Source organism: Elgaria multicarinata, chromosome 8 (assembly GCF_023053635.1).
Source record: "Elgaria multicarinata webbii isolate HBS135686 ecotype San Diego chromosome 8, rElgMul1.1.pri, whole genome shotgun sequence".
In the NCBI taxonomy this organism is placed as follows: domain Eukaryota; kingdom Metazoa; phylum Chordata; class Lepidosauria; order Squamata; family Anguidae; genus Elgaria; species Elgaria multicarinata.
The window spans coordinates 107,391,670-107,416,711 of NC_086178.1; the positions used below are offsets into that span (position 1 = coordinate 107,391,670).

General features: G+C 44.0%; 1 protein-coding gene across 1 annotated transcript in view; it reads left to right on the plus strand.

Moving 5' to 3' along the window:
* The window catches only part of ZCCHC24 (zinc finger CCHC-type containing 24), a 193,549-nt gene that overhangs the window by 23,027 nt on the left and 145,480 nt on the right, over positions 1–25,042 (plus strand). The window contains exon 2 of the mRNA XM_063133166.1: positions 20,018–20,218. Within this exon, the coding sequence (XP_062989236.1) occupies positions 20,018–20,218 (201 nt within the window). The remainder of the gene's footprint in view (positions 1–20,017; positions 20,219–25,042) is intronic.

Here is a 25,042-nt window from a genome sequence, read left to right on the forward strand (position 1 = left end):
AACCAGGCCCATCAGCTCCGTGCCCATCGGGGGTGGGAGGGGAGCGGGAAAATTTTTGTTTTAAACAAAACTGACCTTTTCAGTGGAGCGCTGGAGCGCTCATCTTCAGTAAAAAAAAAATCCAAAATGGTGGACGCGACTGCATGTAGACTGAGGGGGAGGATCTCGTGATCACCATATCCCAAGAACCTCCCCCTCCACCCCCCTGGTCTAGCCATTCTCTTTGAAAATTTAAAAACTGTATACGGAGTGTGTCTTGGCCTGGGCCTCAACAGTTGTCGCTACTGTTATAAATCATTTTAAAGCAGTAGTATAAATCCTGACCTAGTCTTAAATGATGTCGAATGGTCAATAATTGCATTGTCTTTTCTCTATCACTTTTAGCACCCTGCTTATGAAATGAATGCTACTGTGCTTCAAAATGAAACATGCTTGTGAACTGCCCAGAGAGCTTGGGCTATTGGACGGTACAGAAATGCAGTAAATAAATAATAAATAAATACCCAAATTTATTATTGATACCCCAGTATTCAGTCATGGCAACAAAGAGGTTGCCAGTGCAGTAGTTCACGGCCTGATAAAATAACACCAAAAACTAATCGTTCATATTTGGAAGCAGGCAGTTATTAAACAGAACAAAGTTAATAGCAAAGGCTAATTAAAATCCCAAACAAATAACATGTAAGAAATAAATGCATGATAGCAATATAATATTTACTTGTCCCACTGTGGCAGTTATGTACATTTCCTTTCTAGCTGGTCAGAGGTTTTCGTCTGCCCTATAAATTAGATGTATTACTTTTCATTCAAGTGCCTCTCTGGGGTAACATCCTAAAGGCATGTCCCCCTCCTCTCTCTCTCTTTTCCAAATGTCATGTCACACTATAGTCAGATAAAGAAACAGATCCCAGAATTTTATTATGTAGGTTCCCAATTAGCTAAGTACTGCGGACCCCTTGTTTTTCAAATGCCAAGGCCTTTTGAAAAAAATGTTATCTCTATGGTAGTTACCTGGGCGAAGCAATTTTTTGGAGAAAATAAGGGGTAGCCCCTAATAAGCAAAGGATTTGAGGTATACCAAAAAACAGACCATAAAATTTGTGATATTTGTGATATTACCACGCAAAAATGACAATGATTTAGTTATGAATATAAAGATGAATTTAATTTTACTAATGCCTAGTTTACAATTGAACAAATTATGACATGTCTAGCAGCTACTAAACCTAAATGTGATGGGCGAAATCATGCCTCTTTTTGTCCTGAACAATCCCTTCCACATCCGGTTCAATATTTCCTACTTTTAATCTTAAATCTGGATCAACATCGAGCCGATTTCTATGCTTGTTCTTCATATAACAAAATGTCAGAAATGTTTGTTCACAAAGATATGTGGAACAAAAGGGAACTAGATGTTTCAAAGCTTTTTCACCTCACTTCTTATAATCAGGAAAAACCGTCACCAGAAGTGGTCCAGTCTATATTCTTTGAAAAATGATTTCAATGAACTGTCACAAGTCACATCAACAAGTGCATCTTGCTCTTCCGCAGATAGTCATTAGTTGTACATCACCACATTCAAAAGGATTCCTTCTCCATGAGTTTTCAGGATTAGGTGCAGGGAAGTCATCTCTGAAGCTAGTCGCTAAATCACGCAGGTGTTCAGTGAAATTATATTTTACTTCTGGTAGGAATTCATTGTCAGTGGACTCCAGAAATGAATGGTGAATATGTGAATGGTGCCACGGACCCCCTGGGTGGGTTACGTGGACCCCCTGGGGTCCACAGACCCCCAATTGGAAACCACTGATGTAGATGAACAGGTAGAGCTCTACAAACAGGTGCAGGCTTGATTCTCAGTGGCAGGCGCAACTGGGGGTCATCAGGGGCAGGGATCAGGTTTAATCTCCACCCCACACCTCTCCTATCACCATGGTGTCTCTGCATATGCCCTAACATAAATATGCCTTTTTGTGCTATTAATACTGTTATTAAATAATAGTATTATTAGCGAGATACCCGTATTTAGATTGTACAGAGTTCTTCACATAAACCTAACAACCACCCTGTAATGCAGGTCAATATAATTATTACCACATTGCAGATGGGGCCTGAAGTTGAGAGAATGAGATTTGGGTAAGGCTGCAAACTGAATTCATAGTAGCAATAAGGTTCGAAGTAAGGTTTTATTGGTTTACAGCTCCATTTCTTAACTACTGTGTTGTACTAGCTCTCAGTTAAATGTCTAATTAAAGTTAGCTCTTATTGAAAGTGAAAGACAAGCAGGGGGAAAGCCCTTTTCTTGAAAAAGAAAAGAAAAGAAAGAATCCCAAAATCTAACTCCATATAAGTAGGTGCAGAACCCTTGAACTTAATGTAGCCTGAGAGAAAATCCTTGCTATTGAATACGAGTTACATTTCCTTTCTCTGGTATCTTGTGTTCTGAAACATTTAAGCAAGCTGATAATGAACTTGTATCATGAAGGGATTCTTCTATGCTTGGTATGCAGACTCCTGGGGAGTAAAGTTGTAAGCCAAGGCTTGGAAGGGAAATGAAATATGTGGGGCAATATTTCAGATAACAAATGAGAATTTGGTTTGGAATTACTAATTTAATGAAAGAACACATGCTTTGCATGCATAAATACCATGTTCAAGCTATAACATCTTTAATTAAGAGAATCCCAGGCAGCAAAGGTAAGTCACACATTTTAAAAGTTGCATTTTTAGATACTTTGAGCCAAACCAAATGTGTGCATGTTTGACTGTAAAGTGAGGGGGCGTAATGTTTATACTAAATGGAACATGGCAATAAGCTCTAAGGATCGGAGAACCAGGAATGCCTGAGTTATTGAGATAGTTTGAACTCCACTTTCTAGCTTGGTTCTTCTCACTCCCGTTCTTGTTTGTGACCTGTTTTTCTTTTTGTTCAAATGGGGAAAGCGTACCGCTTTCATAGTGCAATATCCTGCTGGGTGTAGATGAGGCCATAGTTGCTAGTCACAGATTTAAAGTACTCTCTGTTTTGGTCCTAAGTATATGGTTCCCCCATCTGCTACACAGGGGGAAAACCCTAAGCATCCTTAGCAGTTGTCACTTAGGACTAAGAAAAGAAAAAGCTGGTCCCTTAGTACTGGCTACATGACAGCATATGGTTTGGCTGTCTGGACTGGTCAGAGAAGACAAAAGACCCAATCCACATGTTGAATGGTTTACATGTAATACAGCCACTGCATAGAGCCATGTTTTTGCAGAAGCTCTTGTTTTTGTTAGTCTCCGGAAGGTATGCAGTAAAGAGAACATTGGGGGTGGTGGTGGTGTTCTCCTAAAGGGCAATTAATTTCCATTTTATTGAGCAACAAGCTTGTTCCTCTGACAGATTTTATGGTGGAAAATAAAACTGGCTTCCAAGAATATGTAAGCTAGACCCCATTCATTTATTTGTTCTGTTCATGTTTGAAATAAGTTGCGGTGACGATTCAAGAAATCCATGTCATACGAAGGCCTGGCTAGTTCAGACATCACCATTGCTACTTACAATTGCAACTAATGCATTTATGGAAAGCATTATTTGGAAAATTCTGGATCAAAATCTTGGAAACAGACGCGGACACGGCTTTCCTGACTTCTCTGTTTTTCTGCATATGGATATATTTACTTCAGAGACACCCCACCAATGTAGCTGTGCCGTATGCTGGGCAGATAGCAAATTCCTTCTACTTCCGACTGTGACCTCAAGACTGATCTCTTTTAAATTCTGGCAGTTATGTCCATGGCTCTGCCAAGTGTGCTGGACTGCACAGAAATGATATATAAACAAAATGGTTTCAGATCTACAGCTTAAAATGGAATTGCAAGAAAGGTTTCTTAGCCAAATGTTTAATCACTGAGGAGCTCTGCAGGAGGCGAAATGGGATTCTTAAATGTGTCACTCTTTTTTAAAAAAGAGTACTTCTTCACGTCTGCTTTCCCCCCTTCCATTTGGCGCATATAAAGGCCCAGCGAAAGGAAAGCTAGCCCTCGCTTTTCTTTTCTTCGTCAAACCATGGGACAGACTGACACAACGTTTCCTGCAGGAAGCAGAGATTTTCAGCAGAATCTGACAAGAAGCATTAATGTGCTGGATTTCCCGCTTCCCTGTGTAACTTTCCCTGCCCTAACAACTTCTGCACCCACAGCGACACCCGTCCAATTCTGTGCCTGCTTTTAAGCCAGAAGCAAACGTAAATGGATGGCTGAAAATGTTTTTAAACTTGGGCACCCCGTCTTTGGGAAAAGGTCAGGGAGATTTGTAACTGCTGGGAGATTTCAGCTGCAGGCCATTTAGCAACAGTGTGCGTGTGTAAAATGTTATTTGCGGAGTGAATGCCTACCCTTGTCCCTAATATAGTGCTCATGTGTATAGGGCTTCTCTTGAGTATAAGTAGCCAGTTGTTTAGCATTCAATGGATGAAAAGGCTCCCTGCAGAGCACTAGACAAGAATTAGAAAGTTCCTCTAGGACTGTGGCTCATTAACTGGTCTCCTAGCCTCCAACTTCCCTGCAGGGTTGGTGTTGTTTTCTTTTTTTTCTTTTCTTTTTTTAAAAAAAGCCTTTATGCATCTTGTATGCATTTTAGGGACTTTTGAAGTTTGTCAGTGGGTAAACCTCAACAGCCTATAACATCCAGTCTTCCTTTTCTCCCTTTCCCCCAGAATGGTCCCAGGCCCTTTCCTTTATTTCTCTTCCTGCTTAACCTCATGTCAGCATTTTGGCCGCTTCAGACCCCAGATTGTATTTCATAAGTGGACTCCACACTTCTGCTAGTCCTGCTGTTTGCTTTCATGCCCAAGACCCATAAGAGGGGGATGGAAAAACCAACCAAAATGGGTCTAACTCTGCAGGCCAAAAGGAGAAACGTTGCTTATATATTCTTTACCTTAAGAGAACAACCCAAAGTTCATTCCTTTATAGTATTGTACCATTGGATATAACAAATTCTCTGAGCAGTTTTACATGCCAAAGTATTAAAAACATTATTAAAATACTCGACTCGTAAACAATTACAGGTACAACAAAAATAAATAACAGAAACAATTTAAAAACAACAATAGGGGGAAAAAATCAAACAAGGCAGCTTCATGGTTTCAATTATAAGCCAAGGAAAGCTTGCATATTATTTAATTTAACTTAATTTAATTATTTCTTTAGAATATTTCTAGGCCACCTTTCAAAGTAGGAGCCCCCCAAGGTGGTTTAAAATTGATATAACATTACTTTTTTTAAAGGTACATTTTCAGGAGGCAATTAAAACTCAGCATGAAGTTATTCAAAAGCACTGCACCTCATACAATGTATTTTATTTATTTTTGTATTTATATCCTGCCAGTTTTCCTCCAAGGAACCCAAGGCGGAGTACATAATCCTCCTCCTCCCCTCCATGTTATCCTCACAATAACAACCCTGTGAGGTAGGTTGGGCTGAGAGTCTGTGACTGGCCCAAAGTCATCCAATGGGTTTCCATGGCTGAGTGGGGACTAGAACCCGGATCTCCCGACTCCCAGTCCAACACTCTAGCCACTACACCACACAATGTAATGAATATATTCCAGCTCCATAGCACTCTGCAACCAGACTTCCAGAGCAGCCTCTTCCCACCTGATGCCCTCCAGATATTTAACTCTGAACATCCCTGACCATTGGCCATACTTGCCTGGGCTGATGGGAGTTGAAGTCCACAACATCTGGAAGGCACCAGTTTGGGGAAGACTTTTCTATTGTGTCCTTTGTGGATTATTTACCTTACAGTCTTAAATGAGGGGGGGAGCAATCTTATATGGCCCTAAGACAGACTCTGGGAGAGGGCATAGGGGAGTTCGGAACCCTGGATATGAGGTCGGAGACAGTGCTCCAGCCTTGGACCCAGAAGTCCAAGCTTTGCTCCCCCTTGCAGCTGGTGTGCCACACTGGCTGCCTCTCCAAGGTCACAAAGGGAACATCAGAGGGAAGGGAAAGGGGGCACCCTGGTGAATGGGGAGGGGAGGGGACTGCTTATGCCATTTCCCCAGAACTTCCCATCCTCCCTCCCTCCTCCTCACCAACACCTGAGTTAGACAGGCGGAAATGCCCATCTAGCGAAAATACAGAGCGGGAGGAGCGCGGAGGCGAGGATTGCTTCAGCCGCACCTCCCACTCTGCTTTGGATGGCTTTAAGCCTCCGAGTTGGGAGGCTTACGGACGTCTCCATAGTGATTCCCTCTCAACGAGGAACTGTGGTTTTGTGAGTGAGACCAGAGACCTCTCAGTGCCCTCACCAAACTACAACTTCCAGCATTCCTTGGGGGAAGCCATGACAGTTAAATTGGTACCCCCAAAGTTTTGAATTCTTCATCAGATAACCCTGTGTCCCATTAAAAGGAGACATTTGCAAACTATACCATGAACAGAAGGGAGAAAGGACATGAGGGTCAGCTGTTCTTCATAGAGCAAAATATGCATAGATGATGATGATGATTGATTATTATTATTTATTACATTTATGTACCGCCCCATAGCTGAAGCTCTCTGGGTGGTTTACAAAAGTCAATATTAAAATAAATAATATTAATTTTAAAATACACCTACAAGAGTCTCTTGCCACTCTCTGCCCTGCCCTATCATGGTAAAAATAATAACCAGAAACTGAAGAACTCCTTGCCTGCTCTCCTTTCACTGTGTCCAAAGTCTGTTGCCCAAGGTGGCTGCCTTATTCTACCTAACGGTAGGGCTGGCCCTAATTTTGAAATAGGATTGCACTGGTCTGTTTCGGAAAAATAGATGTGAAGGGAAAGGTGTTCAAAGCACACTTGGGATGCAGCTCATTAAGCAGGTGGTGGAAGGCAGCAGAGGACTGGACTGGGGAAGGAATGGGGTGTGAGAGAGAAGCAGTGACCTTGCCTCTGAATACACGGGGTGGGGCAAGGGGCTTTAAGACACACAGCAGATCTCCAACTATAGTCAACACAATGCTTTAGGACCAATTTGCTTTCCAGTAATAATTTCTACATCTGGTGGGGGCTCCCAGTTCTGCCCTGTGACGTGCAATGAAGAAACCCCATACTAATCTGTTGTGGTGAGTGATTTGGAAGGGGGGGGGGAAATCAGGAGAGTCACATGTTTCAATTTTCTCCTCCCCCACCAGCTCAATGTGCTTTACTGTGCTAGGCTGCAGGTCTGAAGCCTAAGAGCAATCGTGATGGTGCCATTCTGCCTGCCTTTTGGCCCTCACTCTGCCCCTGAACAAGGTAATATCTGGCTTTCCTCCAACTGGTATGAAAATATGCCTCGTTCTTCCATGCTGAAAAGAAACCATTGCACAGTTAAACGTAGTAATGTTTCGATTCCCATTTTGCACACTTGCCCCTAACCACCCCACCCAAATAGTACAGCCACTCATAGCCCAGAAACGTTAAGCTTGTAAAAATAGCGTGGGATAAGAGAGAGGTTTTAACTTGAAAATGTCTAACTTCGTGGCATCCTGGAGGAGAGAATTCCAGAGGGAAACTCCACTCTCCATCTCACCTAATTATGCCTTTTCTTCATCAGTTTCTGTGCTACATGGTATCTGTTTCCAACTTGCCATGCTGATGGGACACAATAGATTGTGATATATAACCCCATCCCCAATGTAACAATTGCTTCATCCTATCTTGAATACCTATTTGCTGACGCAGCATTGGAACATTAGACAACCTCTTACCTAATTCCTTGTCGTTTTTGTTCGACTGTATTTCCAGTGCTGGTTGAAACTGGAATCCTTACCTCCTCCCTTCCCAAAGGATCATTTTTTTTGGCTGAAGTTGTTAACATACCCTATGTCTTATTCTGGTTTGTAGTCCAGGTGAGGTCATAATTTCCATTGAAACCCCTTAGTTTCAGAGGGCCTTATAATTTGGCCATAAAACTGTTCACTGTGCTGAAAATTGGCACAGAAAGATAAAACTATTTGACTATTTTTATAAACATGGAGAGCACAATATAACATGTTTTAGAGCCTTTTCCACCCACGACTATCTCTCCACCCTCTCAAACAACTATATATACATGCCATTTTTCTGGCTTACAAACAGCTCCCATTGGATACATCTTTGGAGGAAGAGTAATACATGCTTTTGGATGCCGAAACATAGTACTTTGATGAAATCCACCACATCAGCAATTGTTGTGTTATTTCATTAAATCTTTTATGTTGGAGAATGATTATAGCTAGGTATGGCTTTGGGCATCTTTTAGTCACACTTTAGTGCAATCCTACACATGGCTACTCAGAAGTATGTCCAACTCAATTCAGCGGGCTTACTTTCAGGTAGGTTAGTACAAAGTTGCAGCCTTAATATTATTTGGTGATAATATTGGGCTTGGGTTTTTTTTAAAAAAAAGGAAGGCCGTGGAAAAAAATTAATAAATAGATGGCTTGATCAGAGGAGCGTGTGTGTGTGTGTGTGTGTGTGTGTGTGAGAGAGAGAAGTATTAGAACCCTCTTTTCTCCTGCCATTTCAGTTGTATGTGGGTGTGCTGTTGTTGTGCCAGACACATTGCAATGTGCCCTGCCAGTCATAGGGCCTTGCTGTGTGTTGTCTATATTCTGCGATAGCCTGTCCTGCACTAGCTCCTGAAGCCAGATGCCTTAGAAAGCTAACCACAGCACCTTCCTTTTCTAAAACCTCAAGGAAGTTTAAAAGCATGTTCAATCTCGCAATGGTTCCGGTTATACTTACTATAGCAGCTATAGCTCAAATACTTGAGTTTGAAGGGAAGGGACATAACCCAGTAGTACAGCATATTGAATGCATTTATACACCGCTTCCCATAGTTAAAAATTATCTCTGATCTCATATGCTTTGCAAGCAGTAGGTCTCATGTTCAGTCCCTGATATCTCCAGGTCGGGCTAGAAAAGACTCCTCTCTGAACTCCTGGAGAGCTACTGACAGTGTAGACAATATTGGATGGACCAAGGGGGGGATCTACACTACTGCTTTTAAAGCTCTTTAAAGAACTTTGAAAACGTTTGAAACCTGTATATGCAGTGTGTCCTGGGCCCCAACAGTTGTCAAAACTGTTAAAAAGCGCTTTAAAGCAGTAGTGTAGATCCCCCCCAATTCTCTGACTCCATAGAAGGCAGCAACATTTAGGCCGCCATAGGAGTGGGGGAGATGGAAAAGAAGCAGTGAGCACTTTGTGTGTCAAGTGCATGCATTTCCATACGTGTGTGTGCAGTAGAATCAAGCATCTCACCTGTACTAAGTAGAGTCAAGCATCTCACCCGTACTAAGATGTAACTTTTATCTGGTGGGGCTGAAATCGGGATAATTCTATGAGCTTTATCACACCAGCGTTATATTGTGCAATCACTGCGAATTGAGTGCAAAGGACTCCGAAGTTTTCCATCTTATAATCTGCTTTTATTGTGAAGTACTCCCATGAAGTACTCCCATACATCCTGCTTTAATTGCGCTTCTTAACCAAAAGAAGTGCAACATTTTGCTACTAGTTTTCGAGTGTATCATTTGTTGTTTTCCGAGCGGCCACTGGGGCACAGGAGCAAGATTTGAAGAAAAAATAAACAATTGCTTACATCTGCGTAAGCTTTAAAGGTAAAGGCATCAAAATTGGCACAGTAATTGATATTAAGGAGAGCTTTAAGCATACCAAATTTGAATCAGATTGTGTCATCCATTGATTTTTTTATGATTTTTTTTTTACATTCCCCCCCCGCAAACACATTTCCTGGTATGCAAAGAATCTAGCCGCCCAATAGCAACAACAATAACAACGGCGAGAGCTTAGCACTGTAGGGGATAATTCGAGGGAAACGGGTACATGGGATGAAGCTCTATGGCTCAATTCAGACATACTGCCAAACCATGGGCGTCATGACAAACTATGGGTAGTGAAAACCAGGCAGTGGGTGAGGGAAGGTGTGAGCTTGTAGGAGCACTCACAGCTGCCAGGACATCAGAAGTTAGCCACATCCTGTGTAAATTTCCAACATCTCCTTCAAAATAGGGAAACAGTGTTGTAACTCTGCGTGTGTTGGAGTGTCCAGTCTCCTAAGCATCCAGTAAACTGGGAAAGTTATGTCTGTATTCGGCCCTAATGAGCTTTATTGCTACATAGGGATATTTCCACTCTGACTTCAACATGTTGTCCATTACCTGAGGTTCAAGCTAGACATGAGTTTAAGCACAGGTCTCTTTGCTTACACAAATCAACTGCAGGGTCCTCCAATCCCAACTGGCACTGCAGATTGGAGTGGTTTAGCCTTTTTACAGTTTGGGGGAAGATTTTCAGTGGGAAAACGTGGGGAACGGTCCCAGTCCAGATATGAATCGGGCTCCCTGCAACTTTTTTTTTAAAAAGACAGTTGTATTTACACATTTAAAAAATTGCTTGAAGTCATGTCGACTTTGACCCTGAGCTTGAAATATAATATTGAAATGAAAAGCTTTGTATTGTGCATGTGTGCATACAGGAACATGCAGGAGTAAGAAAATATGAATGAAAACAGCTTCTAGAGGTGAGGAAAGGTTTTGGGAAGCCTCCGACACTAGTTTGGAGCACATTCATAGCACTTCCTTTTCCTCTTGGCAACGTGTTGCCAGGATTATTCCCCCCTTGTAATATCCCTCCACCAAGAATGTCCATCCCAATGGGATCCCCATGAATCACAGAAGGTAACTGCAGATGAGCAAGGCTTCCTCAGTCAGTAAGGGTGCAACCCTGAAAATATTTCCTTATGAGTAAGTCCTTCTGACCCCACTAGAATTTATGAATAAAAAGGAGAGAAATGTCTGTGTTCCCAGCTCTGCTGTGGGCTGGTTGAAAGTGTAATTAGACTGGCCATCTTTTTTCTTTTCGTTTTCTAACCAGGAAGGCTGTGCATTAGCCAGAGGAAAAAGTTCAGTCCATGCTTATATTTTCCAGTGCACAGGTCAGAAGCCAAAATCCAGGAGTGCAGTTTGTTGGGAAGGAAACAGGCAAAGTCAGACAAGCAGCAGGAAAGACTCAGAGTTAGTTCATTTGGAGGGCAGCAGGAAAATTGCCAAGGACGCACACTGCAATATGGAGAAATTAGGTTGCAGGAACAATAATAGAAGAGCAGGCAAGCTTGATCCAGGTACCTGCACAAGAACTGAGGGATACCCTCCCAGTTCTGGTAACAACTTCAGAGGAAGGATTTAACACAGGACCTAAACAGGGGAGAAAAGCATTAAATTTCTCCTTCCTGCCTGCTGCAATCCTGATAATTGTCACTGCCCCCAGCTGATGCTACGGGCATTTTTTAAACCTGAATGCTAAAAGTCTAGTTTGGGCCCCCTGTTTATACAACCAGCAGAATCAAATGGTAAAAGTTTTTTTTTCTTACATGCTGCAGGAAGAAAGGAAGAGTTGCATGTTGGAATACTCCCCCTCAACATCAGCAACTCTTGTGTTAAGGTATTAAACAGTTAAAGTGCAGGAGCTATACTAGAGTAGGGTGACCATATGAAAAGGGGACAGAGCTCCTGTATCTTTAACGATTGCATAGAAAAGGGAATTTCAGCAGGTGTCATTTGTATATATGGAGAACCTGGTGAAATTCCCTCTTCATCACAACAGTTAAAGTGCAGGAGCTATACTAGAGTGACCAAATTTAAAAGAGGGCAGGGCACCTGCAGCTTTAACTGTTGTGACTAAGAGGGAATTTCACCAGGTTCTCCATATATACAAATGACACCTGCTGAAATTCCCTTTTCAATACAACTGTTAAAGGTACAGGAGCCCTGTCCTCCTTTTCATATGATCATCCTAGTTAAGGAGCCTGAACAATTCTCTTGGATGTGAGCATTGATGTTTTTGATATGGCAGAGCATTTGAAAGTGCAACCTTCCACTTGTGGCGTGAGATGGTACACAGTCCATGAAAAGGTTTCTCATGCAGTGCTGCAGCTTATATAAACTAGTCCAAATTTTGTAGGGGTTCAGACAAAGGCTACTGAAGGCACAGTCCTATGAATGTTTTCTGCCTAAACACACATAGAATTGTGCCCTAAGTATTATTTGCCACTTTGAAGGGAGGCCGGGGAAGAGACCAAACTATATTTCGCTGTCAGTCACCTGGCCAAGATGCAGAACTCTCTGATTAGCATCTGCAGTTAGCCTGCCTGACTGACTTCTACCTTCTCTGGTGGTGTATTATAAAAGCATATTGCCTGGTAACGTTGGCCATTGAATCCAGTGGTGCCCAGAATGAAGGCTGCTTTGAATATACGTAGAATTACCTACCGGATCTTTTTCATCTGTCAGATAGCCAAATCAGTTATGCATGGTTTTTGCATCTCCTTGCTTTGGGGGCATTTAAGTTGCCCTGGCTCTGCACTTTATTTATTTATTTATTTATTGTCCCTGAATCATTATATTCACCGACTGTCATACAAAAGTGCCTCACACATCTGTGAGTCTCTATCTGTCCGCCTTCTATCCCTGAGCTGGGCAGGATCTACACTACTGCTTTAAAGCGCTATAAAACTGTTATAAAGTGCTTTAAAGCAGTAGTGTAGATCCAGCCCTGCTGTGCCAGCATGGACAGAAAAAATGCTGTTGAGAAACTGAGAGGGAGAAACGAGGGAGGTAATGTTTTGGGAACCTGTAGATTTCACTTGGAAGAGAATTCCCTAAATTCCTCTTAAGACCCCAGCGTCTGACTTCCCACGTTCAGAGGATGAGAGGCCAGAGATTTGGAAGAAGTATTGAAGTAGGAGAGGGATTTGCCCACAGAACCTGCCAGCATCTCTCCAGCTTGCGGAAGTCATATTGTCATCTTCAGATGCTGAGAACTTCAGCACAGATGCTTCAGCAGACCCATAGCCTCCCCAGACATCTTGATGCCAACAGCTTCTGAAGCAGACTGGGCCCCTTTAAGAGGTTTTCTCACCAGAGGCAGAGCTAATCATACAAATGGAGCTACAACTCCATTTAAGGGTCAGTCTGGATCTGCTTGCTTCTGAAGCAGTGTTTGAGTCTGCTTATATGACCCTTTAGCCCAGTCTTCCCCAACATACTGCAATTATGGACTGCAATTCCCATCAGCCCCAGCCAGCATAGCCAGTGGTTAGTAATTCTGGGAGCGGTAGTCCATAATGTCTGGAGGGCCACCAGCAGGGTTGGTGTCCATGGTTGGCCACTTGCTGACCGTCCATTCCTCAGCATGAGCGTGCTTGACAAAAGCCTTCCAAAGTTCCTCCTCCTCTTCACCACTGCAAACTCCTTGTTCACCTGCCTCTCCCTGTGGCTCAGACAACAGTGGTGGTGAGAAGGGGAAGAGTAGTAGATGCCCTGTCTACTTCCTCCCTGCCTCTGTGCCTGTCAAGCAAACAAATTGCAGCTATAATGAGAAAGGTGATGAGAAGTAGCTGCAGCTGATGACAACGGTGGTGAGAAAGTAGACTGAGGGAAGGGGCCCATTGAGGGTACCTTAGAATCATAGAATAGCAGAGTTGGAAGGGGCCTACAAGGCCATCGAGTCCAACCCCCTGCTCAATGCAGGAATCCACCCTAAAGCATCCCTGACAGAGGGTTGTCCAGCTGCCTCTTGAAGGCCTCTAGTCTGGGAGAGCCCACAACCTCCCTAGGTAACTGATTCCATTGTTGTACTGCTCTAACAGTCAGGAAGTTTTTCCTGATGTCCAGCTGGAATCTGGCTTCCTTTAACTTGAGCCCGTTATTCCGTGTCCTGCACTCTGGGAGGATCGAGAAGAGAGCCTGGCCCTCCTCTGTGTGACAACCTTTCAAGTATTTGAAGAGTGCTTTCATGTCTCCCCTCCATCTTCTCTTCTCCAGGCTAAACATGCCCAGTTCTTTCAGTCTCTCTTCATAGGCCTTTGTTTCCAGACCCCTGATCATCCTGGTTGCCCTCCTCTGAACACGCTCCAGCTTGTCTGCGTCCTTCTTGAATTGTGGAGCCCAGAACTGGACACAATACTCTAGATGAGGCCTAACCAGGACCGAATAGAGAGGAACCAGGACCTCACGTGATTTGGAAGCTATACTTCTATTAATGCAGCACAAAATAGCATTTGCCCAAGGGCTCCCCAAAACTGGGAATTGGCTCTGGGCACCACTGGGTTGAGGAAGGCTACTTTAGCCTGCTTTTAGCACAGAGCTATCCAGGGTGCTCTCTACTTTGCTTGGCCTTGCCTTATTGGAACCTGACCTCTGTTTGGTTTGACTTTGCCTTATCCAAACCTGGACCTTGCCTTGCTTGACATTGCCTGACCAGAAGCTGGACTTGCTTGGCTTTGCTTGGCTTCCCTTGGTGGGACCCAGACGTGCACTTGGCACCTTTCTGCTTGAGCTAGACCCCCATCTGGCTGAGACCACAGCCTGGAACTGACCGTTTCTCCTTTTCCTTAGGAATTGCTTAGGGTAATACTGCTGTGTCCGTCTGTCCCCTGCCACCTGCTTTAGCTTAATCCGATCCTTCCCGCAAAACACTGGAATCTCTATCAGAGCTGTGGCTTTTCCAGAAACCTTTGAACTAAAAAAAAAAATAGTCCAGAAAATTGTCTAATGCAAATCAGGGTCTTTTGCATCGGGAAATTTTCAGTTTGAATTAGAAAATTTTCCAGTGCAAATTAGGTTACTTTGTATTGGTTCGTTTGCATCAGGACATTTTCAGTTTGCATCGGAAAATGTTCTGATACCTAGAGCACAGATGGGCAACTTGTGATCCTCCATATGTTTTGGCCTACAACTCCCATCATCTCTCACCAATGGCTATGCTGACTGGGGCTGATCTGGAAGGCCACAAGCTACCCACCCTCACCCTAGAGATATCTAATTTAGCATGTTTATTTTACCTGTATTTAGTAAACAACAAATCTATATTTAAAAAAGTTATTTTTTTGTCCCAATATACCTCACGTATTTGGCCTGAAAGTAAACCACCTTTAATGCAATTTGTATGTTCTATTATGTTGATTTTTTTATGGGAATACTTATGAAATTGAAAGACAACAGCGTGTACTTCCTTTACATTGTTGAAATTTAAGAAAAAACAAAGGTACAGAAAAATGTTTGACACTCTGATTAATTTTAGCAACCCAAAGAAATGTTCATGATGCGCTAACAGTGACCCGTGTCTTTCAACTCTTTTCCACTGAGTTTGTTGAGGCACCTTCCGTTGAGGCAACTTCCATCCAACCTCACCATTGGCAATGCTGGCTAGGGCAGTCCAACTACACATGGAGGACCACATGGTCCACATACTTAACCTAAGTGCTTCCCTTTACTTTCATGTAACTGAGAGAACTGTATCACTCACTAATATGGGAGGAAATAAGCTGCAACACTTGAGAGCATCAGTACCCCAACAGTGGATGACCTGGTCTTCACTGGGGTGTGTGTGTGTGTGTGTGTTTGCGTCCACGTGCAATGTGTTCACAGGCCCCTCCTTCCGCATTCACCCCACCCGTAATAATGACAAGCATTTCTCTTGTCCTGTATTAAATGTCACAAGGAAGGTTCAAGCAACGTAAAAGGAAGTGTGGTTATTATAAGTGGGATGGGGGCCCAGTGAGCCTGGAGCCAATTGTGAAATGTGTATGAATGAACAGCAGCAGCCTATCATGAGGTTCAGATTTCTCTGGCCAGTGTGGAATGGAGAGTGAAATCTAAGGACCCCAGCATGGGCCGGCTGGCTGACACCAGGCATGGGAATAAAGCATTGGGTGCGTGTCAGTGAGCACACTGTTTCATGTGTGGTGTAGTGGTGAGAGTGTTGGGCTGGGACCCAGATCTCCTGACTTGGTAGATCCGGGTCCCAGCCCCAAACTAGGTGACTTTGGGCTAGTCATGATTCTCTTAGGCTGAGATTCGGTCACTGACTGACAGCCTAACCTACCTCATAGGGTTGTTGTGAGGATAAAATGGAGAAGAAGAGGAGGATCCTGCAAATTGCCTTGGGTTCCATAGAAGGAAAAAAAAGGATATAAAATAAATGAAATAATAAATAAAAATTAAAAACTATTTCATAGTTACCTGAATCCAGCCCTGTTAAGAACAAAGACCAGTTCAGTCATCAGCATTTCTCCATCCCTCATTATACAACTATCTCCTCATGACTAGTCATTATCTCCGCTGTGCACAAAGCCTTATCAGGTTCTCTGGGATTAGTTTAACTCAGATTCATTTCAGAAACTCATTTCGAGCTTCATCAGATGAACATTTTATTGCATGCTCATTACTGGGCACTCACAGGTTTTCACTGGGCCCTCTCACAATGTCGTCTGCTTCCTGCACGCCTCCCACCCCTTCTAGCCACAAAAACCCACCCCAGTAACGCCAACATTTTTAAAAATAGAAGTTGTCGCTATCTCTGGCTGTGTGCAGGAGAAGCAGCGCAATCAGAACAGCCCACTGAATGGCCCACGAGCAGGTTGTTTACTTCCTCTTTCAGAAGAGGAAGTAATGAGGGACAAACGCATGGGCGGAGAAGCGACGGAAAGCAAACATAATTTTCCCTGTGTGATGATGCTCTTCATCTCTACTTCTTACTTTTATTTTTAAGTGTGTTTGTACTGAAAGTTCCACATTGAGAGATCAGAGGTGAGGGTGGGGAACCTTTGCTGCTGTTTACCAGTTTTGCCACTGTGGGCCTTTTGTCACTGCTTTTTTTATTGCACACATTTGTAAAAAATTAAAAGCAATAAAATTTGCAAGTGAAAAAGAAAGAAAAGAAACGTCTTTTGGAACATCCCCCAAAATAAACAAAGACAAAACAAGAGATGGCTTAGCTTGTGATATTTGCTCCCAGGCATGAAATTCCCAGAAAAGAAACCCCAAAGCCTAAAAAATTAGAAAGCTGCTCACTCATCGCCAGCATTATAAAGGGGACACAATGCCACAGACTGGCTGACTGCAGCTCTGACAAACCCAACTGAGCTGGGAAGAGCCTCTCAAGTCGCTAGGCCCTCCTTGCTTCTGCTTAGGAAGGAAGGACTCCAACTTTGAAAACCATGATTGCCACCTTCTGGGATTTTTGGTTTGTTTGTTTTTAAGTGCTAGCTTCTCCTGGCTAGGACCAGGAGACAGAACCAGAACAGGTATACTGGAGCCTACCAGGATCTGTTGGGTCAGGGTTGAGCTGGGATTAAATCTTAATAGTAATGGAGAAAGCTAGGGTAGAATGTCTTTGGTCAGGAGTGTAGCCAGGCTGGAACTTGTAGGCTTCTGGATGGAGCCTTGCAGAATATTTATTTATTTATTTATTTATTATGTATTTATTAATTACATTTCTATACTGCCCAATAGCCGGAGCTCTCTGGGCGGTTCACAAAAATTAAAAACATTTAAAGTATAAAACAGTAGGCAGGCCATGAACGGAGCCTTAGAGTATCAGGAATTTACTGGCTTTTTAGGCTTCAGAGCTGATTTCCTGATAGAACACCATTTTGGTGATCAGAGCAGTAAAGTTGATTGGCAACCCTAACCCTTAAAAGTAGATCTAGTCCTTTCCTAATACATGCATAGCTTTGTTAGACAAATGTAGTAACTGGCATGCAAGGAAATTCAGCCCATTAATGAACATCGAAGACCATTCTCAAATGGAGAGGGAGGAGGTTATCTCTATGGAAAGGTGGGAAATGTGCATAGGAGATGGGATAGAGTGAGCGAGAAAATAACGATAGGAAAGGGGAGGAAAGGAAGCATCTTTGCTTGACCTCCCTCTGTTCTTAGGCGACATACGTTATGGATGGTCCCTTTGACATGTTGAAGGAACTCTTTTGTAGGCCCCCAGAGAACAAATTTTCCAAACAAATCCTGTGTCAAAGGAGATATCACCCATATGGTCTCCACAGTGTTTTACAACACAGACCATTCTTTTCTAAATAAATAAATAAATAAATAAATAAATAAATAAATAAATAAGGGTGGTCCACCCATTTACTAACGTCCATGTTGCAACAAAAGGGCATTTGAAAGAATAAAAACTTGCTACTACTATTAGGAAGATTAATTCCATCCACGTGATTATGAGTTTCCTGCTGGTTTGAAGCATCAGAATGGCAAAGTCCTGGCTTTTGCTGGATTTGACCTTGACAAGTAAGCAGACATCCCAAGGAGGTGAAAGACAGCAAGGGGGCTTTCGCCAGGGAATAGTTAAATCACGGCAGGTTTCCCGCAGAAAAATCTAAGACAGATGTAGATCTGAGTTCTCCTTGTTACCACTTGACTATAAAACTCAGAACACTGTGTTTAAGGGCTCTTTAACCAGTCACAAATGAACAATTACTTTTGGATTTTTCTTGTTCTTTCTTTTTTCCAGGTTTTAAAGTTGTCCCTTTTGAATGGCCTTGGATGCCAAGAATGTTCTCTTGTGTGTGTGTGTGTGTGTGTGTGTGTGTGTGTGTATGTGCGTGGGGGGTGGGGGTGATTCTTTGACATTTTCCATTGAAATTCTAACCACACAATAATTGCAGAAAGCAACAGCCTCGGAAAATAACCCCTTAGTGGCTTTCCGTCTCTGCTGAATGAACTATGTTTCTATGTTTTCAGTTTCTTGATCTGGTCAATGTGTCTGTCCTGAGTTTTACAGGCCAGGGGCCTCTGTAGCAAGAGTTCTTAATTGTGGTCATAAGATGCCTCCACGTGTCAAGGGAACAATGGTTTGAGCCTGTTCACATTGACCAGATGATATAACAATTGGTTTTTCCAGACTGATGGCAATGTTGCAGAAGATTAGGTTGCACAAGCCATCTTAGGGCATGCTGGGGGTTGTACTACGTATTTTTCTGTCTACACGTGCATGGGATTGCACCCTTATCAACCTGTCATTTTCATAGTATGGAAGGAGGAGGGGTTAGTCTTGGAGCCCCCCCCCCAGTATGTCAGAGGGCATATGCTATAATGCTTCAGAGGAGAGTCTGTGGTATATGAAGAAGAAAAGGCACACAGATAAAGGATAGGAATTGGAGCACGAATTTCAGAATGGTACAGGGGAATGCTGCCATTTTTTTTTATCTGACAGAAGCTCTATGTCTTTAACAGTTGCACGACAGGCAAATTTCTACAGGTTCAGTATTTCCTGTTGACACATGAACACACTAGAAAAAGCTGTACCTTTGGGATTCCTGGCTCCTTCTACATTAGGTGTTGGACTGAAAGTTGGAAGATCCGGGTTCTAGTCCCTCTTGGCCATGGAAACCCATTGGGTGACTTTGGGCCAGTCACAGACTCTCAGCCCAACCTACCTCACAGGGTTGTTGTTGTGAGGATAAAATTTTGAGGAGGATTACGTACTCTGCCATGGGTTCCTTGGAGGAAAAAAGGTGGGATATAAATGCAATAAATAAATAAATAAATAAATAAATAAATACAAAGTGGTACATCTAGTTGGTACTGCAGTTTGTGACCTTGAAAATATCAACAATCCTTTGCCTCTGCCCCCTCCCTAAAGTGAAAATATCTTGGGGAAAATAGATCACATGTTGTCTCATGCTGATCTGTGTAATTTAAAAAATAGACCCATTATTAATAATTTGGTTTACCAGGAAGAGGTTGTGAAGGGGGAGTTGGCATCATTTATTAATTGCAGATAAGTGCATTATGGTTCAGTATTGAGGGAAAAGGGACCCTTTATTCAAATGATACCTATGGCATTCAGATAAGAGACAAATTAACCTGCAGAACTATAAAGGATTCAGGTATCTTTTTCTTGATTAGGGCTAAAACCCTGGGCATTGTGTGGCTATTTAAATCTCAACTGAGGCCTCTCACTATGACCTGGGTTGCAGTTTTGGTTTCCTGTCGTTACATTTTGTATCAAGCCAGGCGCATAATTGCGTGAAGGAAAGTGTAGACCAGTTCAGCTTTTTTAAAACTATTTTTCTTTGCAGCAAATGGTCTCATCAGCAAAATTGTTGTAATTTCAGATAAGAATCTTGCTTACACTCCTACTGAAATTAGGAGAGATCATCAGAACAGGAAAATCACCATGTCTTTTGTCTCTTTTCTTTGACAGGCACTGAGCAGCAGTCTATATAAGAGCGCCTCTCCCTATGGCTCCCTTAATAACATAGTAGATGGCTTGAGCTCCCTCACCGAACAATTCTCCGACATCTCCCTCTCATCAGAAGCTAGAAAGCCCAGCAAGAGGCCCCCGCCGAACTACCTGTGCCATCTTTGCTTTAACAAGGGACACTACATCAAGGATTGCCCACAGGTAAGGACAATAAAAGTGTCACCGTGATATATTTGCTGTGCTGTCCACTAAGAAAGAGGCTGGTTACTACTTTCCTTGCAAAAGAGAACTTCTCTCATGTGATTTTTCAGAACAATCTTTTCTTGACAAATTTGCCAGCTTCAGCTGCCCACCCACCCCCAGGCTGGAAAGGAGATGTTGGCACTTAACTCATCCCACACCCTAAAAAAGAATCCCAAGTGAAAGATCTTTGAAAACATTTAAGGCTGCTGCTTCGTGATTTCCTCCCTTCCGCTCCCCATTTTAAAGTTCACATCAGATAAATTTCCATGCTGTTTGCTAAATGCATTTCCATGATCTTTCAGCAGCGGTTACTGAAGGGAACACTGCATTTAAAACAATCAAGTAATCTAAATTCCAAGCTGAAAACACTGAGGATGCAGAAAGTGCAGCATCAGGATTGGATCTTGGGAATCCATGCCTGTCTGGCCTGAAACGTCAGTTCTTGAAGAGAGAGAGAAGCCATCTTTTGAATTTCATCAGCAGTGGCCAGATTAGGCCATTGAAGAATATAATGGATACCTAGCCAGGAGCCAGATTCAACCCAGTCATTAGGCGATCACATGCTTGTATGCATAAGATCCCAAGTTCAACCCTTTGCATCTCCAGTTAAAGGATCTAAGGCCTTAGCTAGACCTAAGGCTTATCCCGGGATCGTCCCGGGGTCATCCCTGTGCATCTAAATGACACACAGGGGATCCTGAGAACAGACAGGGATGACCCTGGGACGATCCCGGGATAAACCTTAGGTCTAGCTAAGGCCAAAGATAGCTGAGCTAGGAAAGGCCTCTAAGGAAGGACTGTTGCTTTGAAGAGCTTGGACTACTTGGTAGTTCAATATAAGAACTTGGTAGTTCATGCATTCAAGGGCCGATTGATGAACTAATCAAGGGTAATTATTATTATTATTATTATTATTTATTTATATAGCACCATCAATGTACATGGTGCTGTACAGATAACACAGTAAATAGCAAGACCCTGCCGCATAGGCTTACAATCTAATAAGTTGTAGTAAACAATAAAGAGGGAAGGAGAATGCAAACAGGCACAGGGAAGTGTAAACAGGCACAGGGTAGGGCAAAACCAACAGTGTAAAGTCAGAACAAACTCAATATTTGAAGGCTATAGGGAAAAGAAAAGTTTTGAGCTGAGTCTTAAAAGCAGTGATTGAGTTTGTAGTTCTCAAGTGTTCTGGAAGAGCGTTCCAGGCGTAAGGGGCAGCAGAAGAAAAAGGACGAAGCCGAGTAAGGGAAGTGGAGGTCCTTGGGCAGGCGAGAAGCATGGCATCGGAGGAGCGGAGAGCCCGAGCGGGGCGATAGTGTGAGATGAGAGAGGAGAGATAGGCAGGAGCTAGGCCGTGAAGAGCTTTGAAGGTCAGTAGGAGAAGTTTATATTGGATTCTGAAGTGAATTGGAAGCCAATGAAGAGATTTCAGAAGTGGAGTGACATGGTCAGAGCGGCGGGCCAAGAAGATGATCTTAGCGGCAGAGTGATGGACAGAGACCAGCGGACTGATGTGAGACGAAGGAAGGCCAGAGAGAAGAAGGTTGCAGTAGTCCAACCGAGAGATAACCAGTGCGTGAACGAGAGTCTTGGCAGAAGAGACAGACAAAAATGGTCGAATCCTGGCAATATTATACAGGAAGAAACGACAGGATTTAGCTACTGCCTCGATGTGAGGAGTAAAGGAGAGCGAGGAGTCAAATATAAAGCCAAGACTACGAGCTTCCTTGACCGGAGTAAGCGTGACATCGTTGACAGTAAGGGAGAATGAGAGGTGAGGAGAAGGTTTAGGAGGAAAAACTAGCAGTTCAGTCTTTGCCATGTTAAGTTTCAAACGACGATGAAGCAGCCAGGCTGAGATATCTGAAAGACATGCCGAGATACGATCGTGAACATCTGGAGAAAGTTCCGGAGATGAAAGATATAATTGTGTATCATCGGCGTACAGGTGATATTGGAGGCCGTGAGATTGAATGAGCTTGCCCAAGGGCAGCATGTATAGAGAGAACAACAACGGGCCAAGCACCGAGCCTTGCGGAACCCCAACTGAAAGGGGAAAAGAGGAGGACGAGCTGCCATTAGCCGACACGCTGAAAGAGCGACCCTCTAGATAGGAGGCGAACCAGTTATAGACAGAGCCACAGAGTCCAAGGTCGTGGAGGGAATCTAAGAGAAGATCGTGATCAACCGTGTCAAAGGCTGCGGTTAGATCAAGGAGAATAAGAACAGAATAATGGCCTTTAGACTTGGCAGTAAGAAGATCATTGGTGATCTTGGTAAGGGCTGTTTCAGTGGAATGCAAAGGACGGAAGCCAGATTGAAAGGGATCCAGAGCAGAGTTATTAGAGAGAAAGTCAAGACAACGAGAGTAGACCAGACGTTCCAGGATCTTTGAGACAAAGGGCAAGAGGGAGACAGGTCGGTAGTTAGACAGGGATAGTCGATCAAGAGTGGGTTTTTTGAGAATGGGAGAGACTGTAGCATGTTTAAAAGCAGAAGGAAATGAACCAGAGGACAGAGAAGAATTAATGATGTGAAGCAAGGACGGGAGGATAGCGGGGATAAGATTAATAAAGACGCGAGAGGGAATCGGATCACGGGAACAAGTGGAAGGCTTCGATGAGTGCAGTATTTTAGACAGTTCATCAGCTGAGACCGAAGGGAACGCCGAGAGGGTTGAAGGAGGAGCTGACAGGTGAGGGACAGGAGCTGGAAGCGGAGCAGAGTTGGCTAGATCGGAGCGTATAGTTTGGATTTTAGCATTGAAGAAAGAGGCAAAGTCGTTGGCAGACAGGGAGGCAGGGAGAGATGGCGGATTAGGCTTCAGAAGAGAATTGAAGGACGCGAAGAGCCGCTGAGGGTGCTTAGCGTTTGACTGGATCAACGTTGAGTAGTGCTGCTGTTTGGCCAGTGAAATGGCAGAAGAGAAAGAGGAGAGAACAAATTTGTAGTGGACAAAGTCCGCCCAGTCCTTGGTCTTACGCCAGAGGCGTTCGGCTGCCCGGGAACAAGAGCGAAGGTAGCGGAGGAAAGAGGTGAGCCACGGTTGGGGTTGAGAGGGGCGAACTATCCGAGTTGTAGATGGAGCAAGATTATCAAGAGTTGAAGATAAGGAGGAGTTAAAGGAGGAGACGGCTGAGTCCAAGGAGACGGCTGTGTAGACAGAAGGAAGAGAGGAGGCTAAGGACTGAGAAAAAGCCTCGTAGTTGATAGAATGCAGGTCACGACAAGGGCGAGAAGCGGGACGTGAAGGAGGGGGATTGTGAGTAATATTGAAAGAGACTAGATGATGATCTGACAGAGGAAAGTCAGCGATAGAAAAGTCCAGGACAGAGCAGTTCCGAGTGAGGACAAGATCCAGACAGTGTCCAAGGGAATGTGTGGGTGCTTCAGACCAGAGCTTAAGATCGTAAGAGGAAGATAAGGAGCGAAATCGTAGAGCTGCAGCATCGTGAGGGTCATCTACATGGATATTGAAGTCACCTAAAATCAGAGTAGGAGAGTTGTCAGAGAGGAGAAAGGACAGCCACGAGTCGAGATCAGAGAGAAATTTAGAGGATGAGCCAGGGGGGCGGTAGAGAACTGCAACCCGCAGTCGCAGCGGAGTGAAGAGTCTCACCACATGTGCCTCAAAGGAGGGGAAACAGTGTGAAGGTGGAATGGGAAGAGGCTGGAACTGGCACAAACTCGATAATAAGAGACCCACACCACCACCTCGACCCTCTGGGCGACTCGAGTGAGAGAAAGAGAGTCCTCCAAGAGAGAGGGCAGCAGAGATGGCGGTGTCATGGGCAGGAAGCCAGGTTTCAGTAAGAGCAAGGAGGTGGAGAGATCTAGAGAAGAACAAGTCCTGGATGACAGGGGCCTTGGAAGCAATAGAGCGACAGTTCCATAAGGAGCACGAGAAAGGCAGCTGTGAGGGGGGGAGACACCGAATAGGAATTAGGTTGGGAGAGATGAGCTTGGAGCGAGCCATGGGGAACAGATATGGTGAGAAAGGAATTAGGAGAAGAAATGGGGAGAGAGATAGCAAGTAGGCAGGGAAGTAAGACATGCGCAGGACGGGATCAGCTAGAAATGGTCTGGCCAAGACAAGTATCAGGAAGCAAGAAGGTAGGTACAGTGAAGTGCAGACAGATGGGGTAAGTTAAGGCAGTTACATTGCCAGACTAATAGCCCGACCGTGCAGGAGAGCATGTCTTGTAGCAGAGGTGGTGAAGACCGGTCCGGGGCTGGGGTTCTACCTCTGAAGTAAAGAGTTCCGTTTGGCGGCTTCACGCCCACGGCTGAGAGCCACAGGCCGAGAGCCCTTGTGCTCTCGCCCTTCGGCTCGCGCCGAAGGCTCGCGCCTCCAGCAAGCTGTGGAGTCTTAATTACCTGCAGGGGGAGGGAAGAAATCAGGTTTCGGTTTCAAACTGGCCGATGCAGCTGCGCCTTCTTTTCCCTCCCACCCAGCTCTGCAAATGGCCCCAGCAAGCTGTGGAGTCTTAATTACCTGCAGGGGGAGGGAAGAAATCAGGTTTCGGTTTCAAACTGGCCGATGCAGCTGCGCCTTCTTTTCCCTCCCACCCAGCTCTGCAAATGGCCCCAGCAAGCTGTGGAGTCTTAATTACCTGCAGGGGGAGGGAAGAAATCAGGTTTCGGTTTCAAACTGGCCGATGCAGCTGCGCCTTCTTTTCCCTCCCACCCAGCTCTGCAAATAAGAGAGAACTCTAGCCTGAGGCTTAGCAGACTGCGGCGTATAAGTCCATGAGGACAGCTACCTCTCTCTAAGACCAT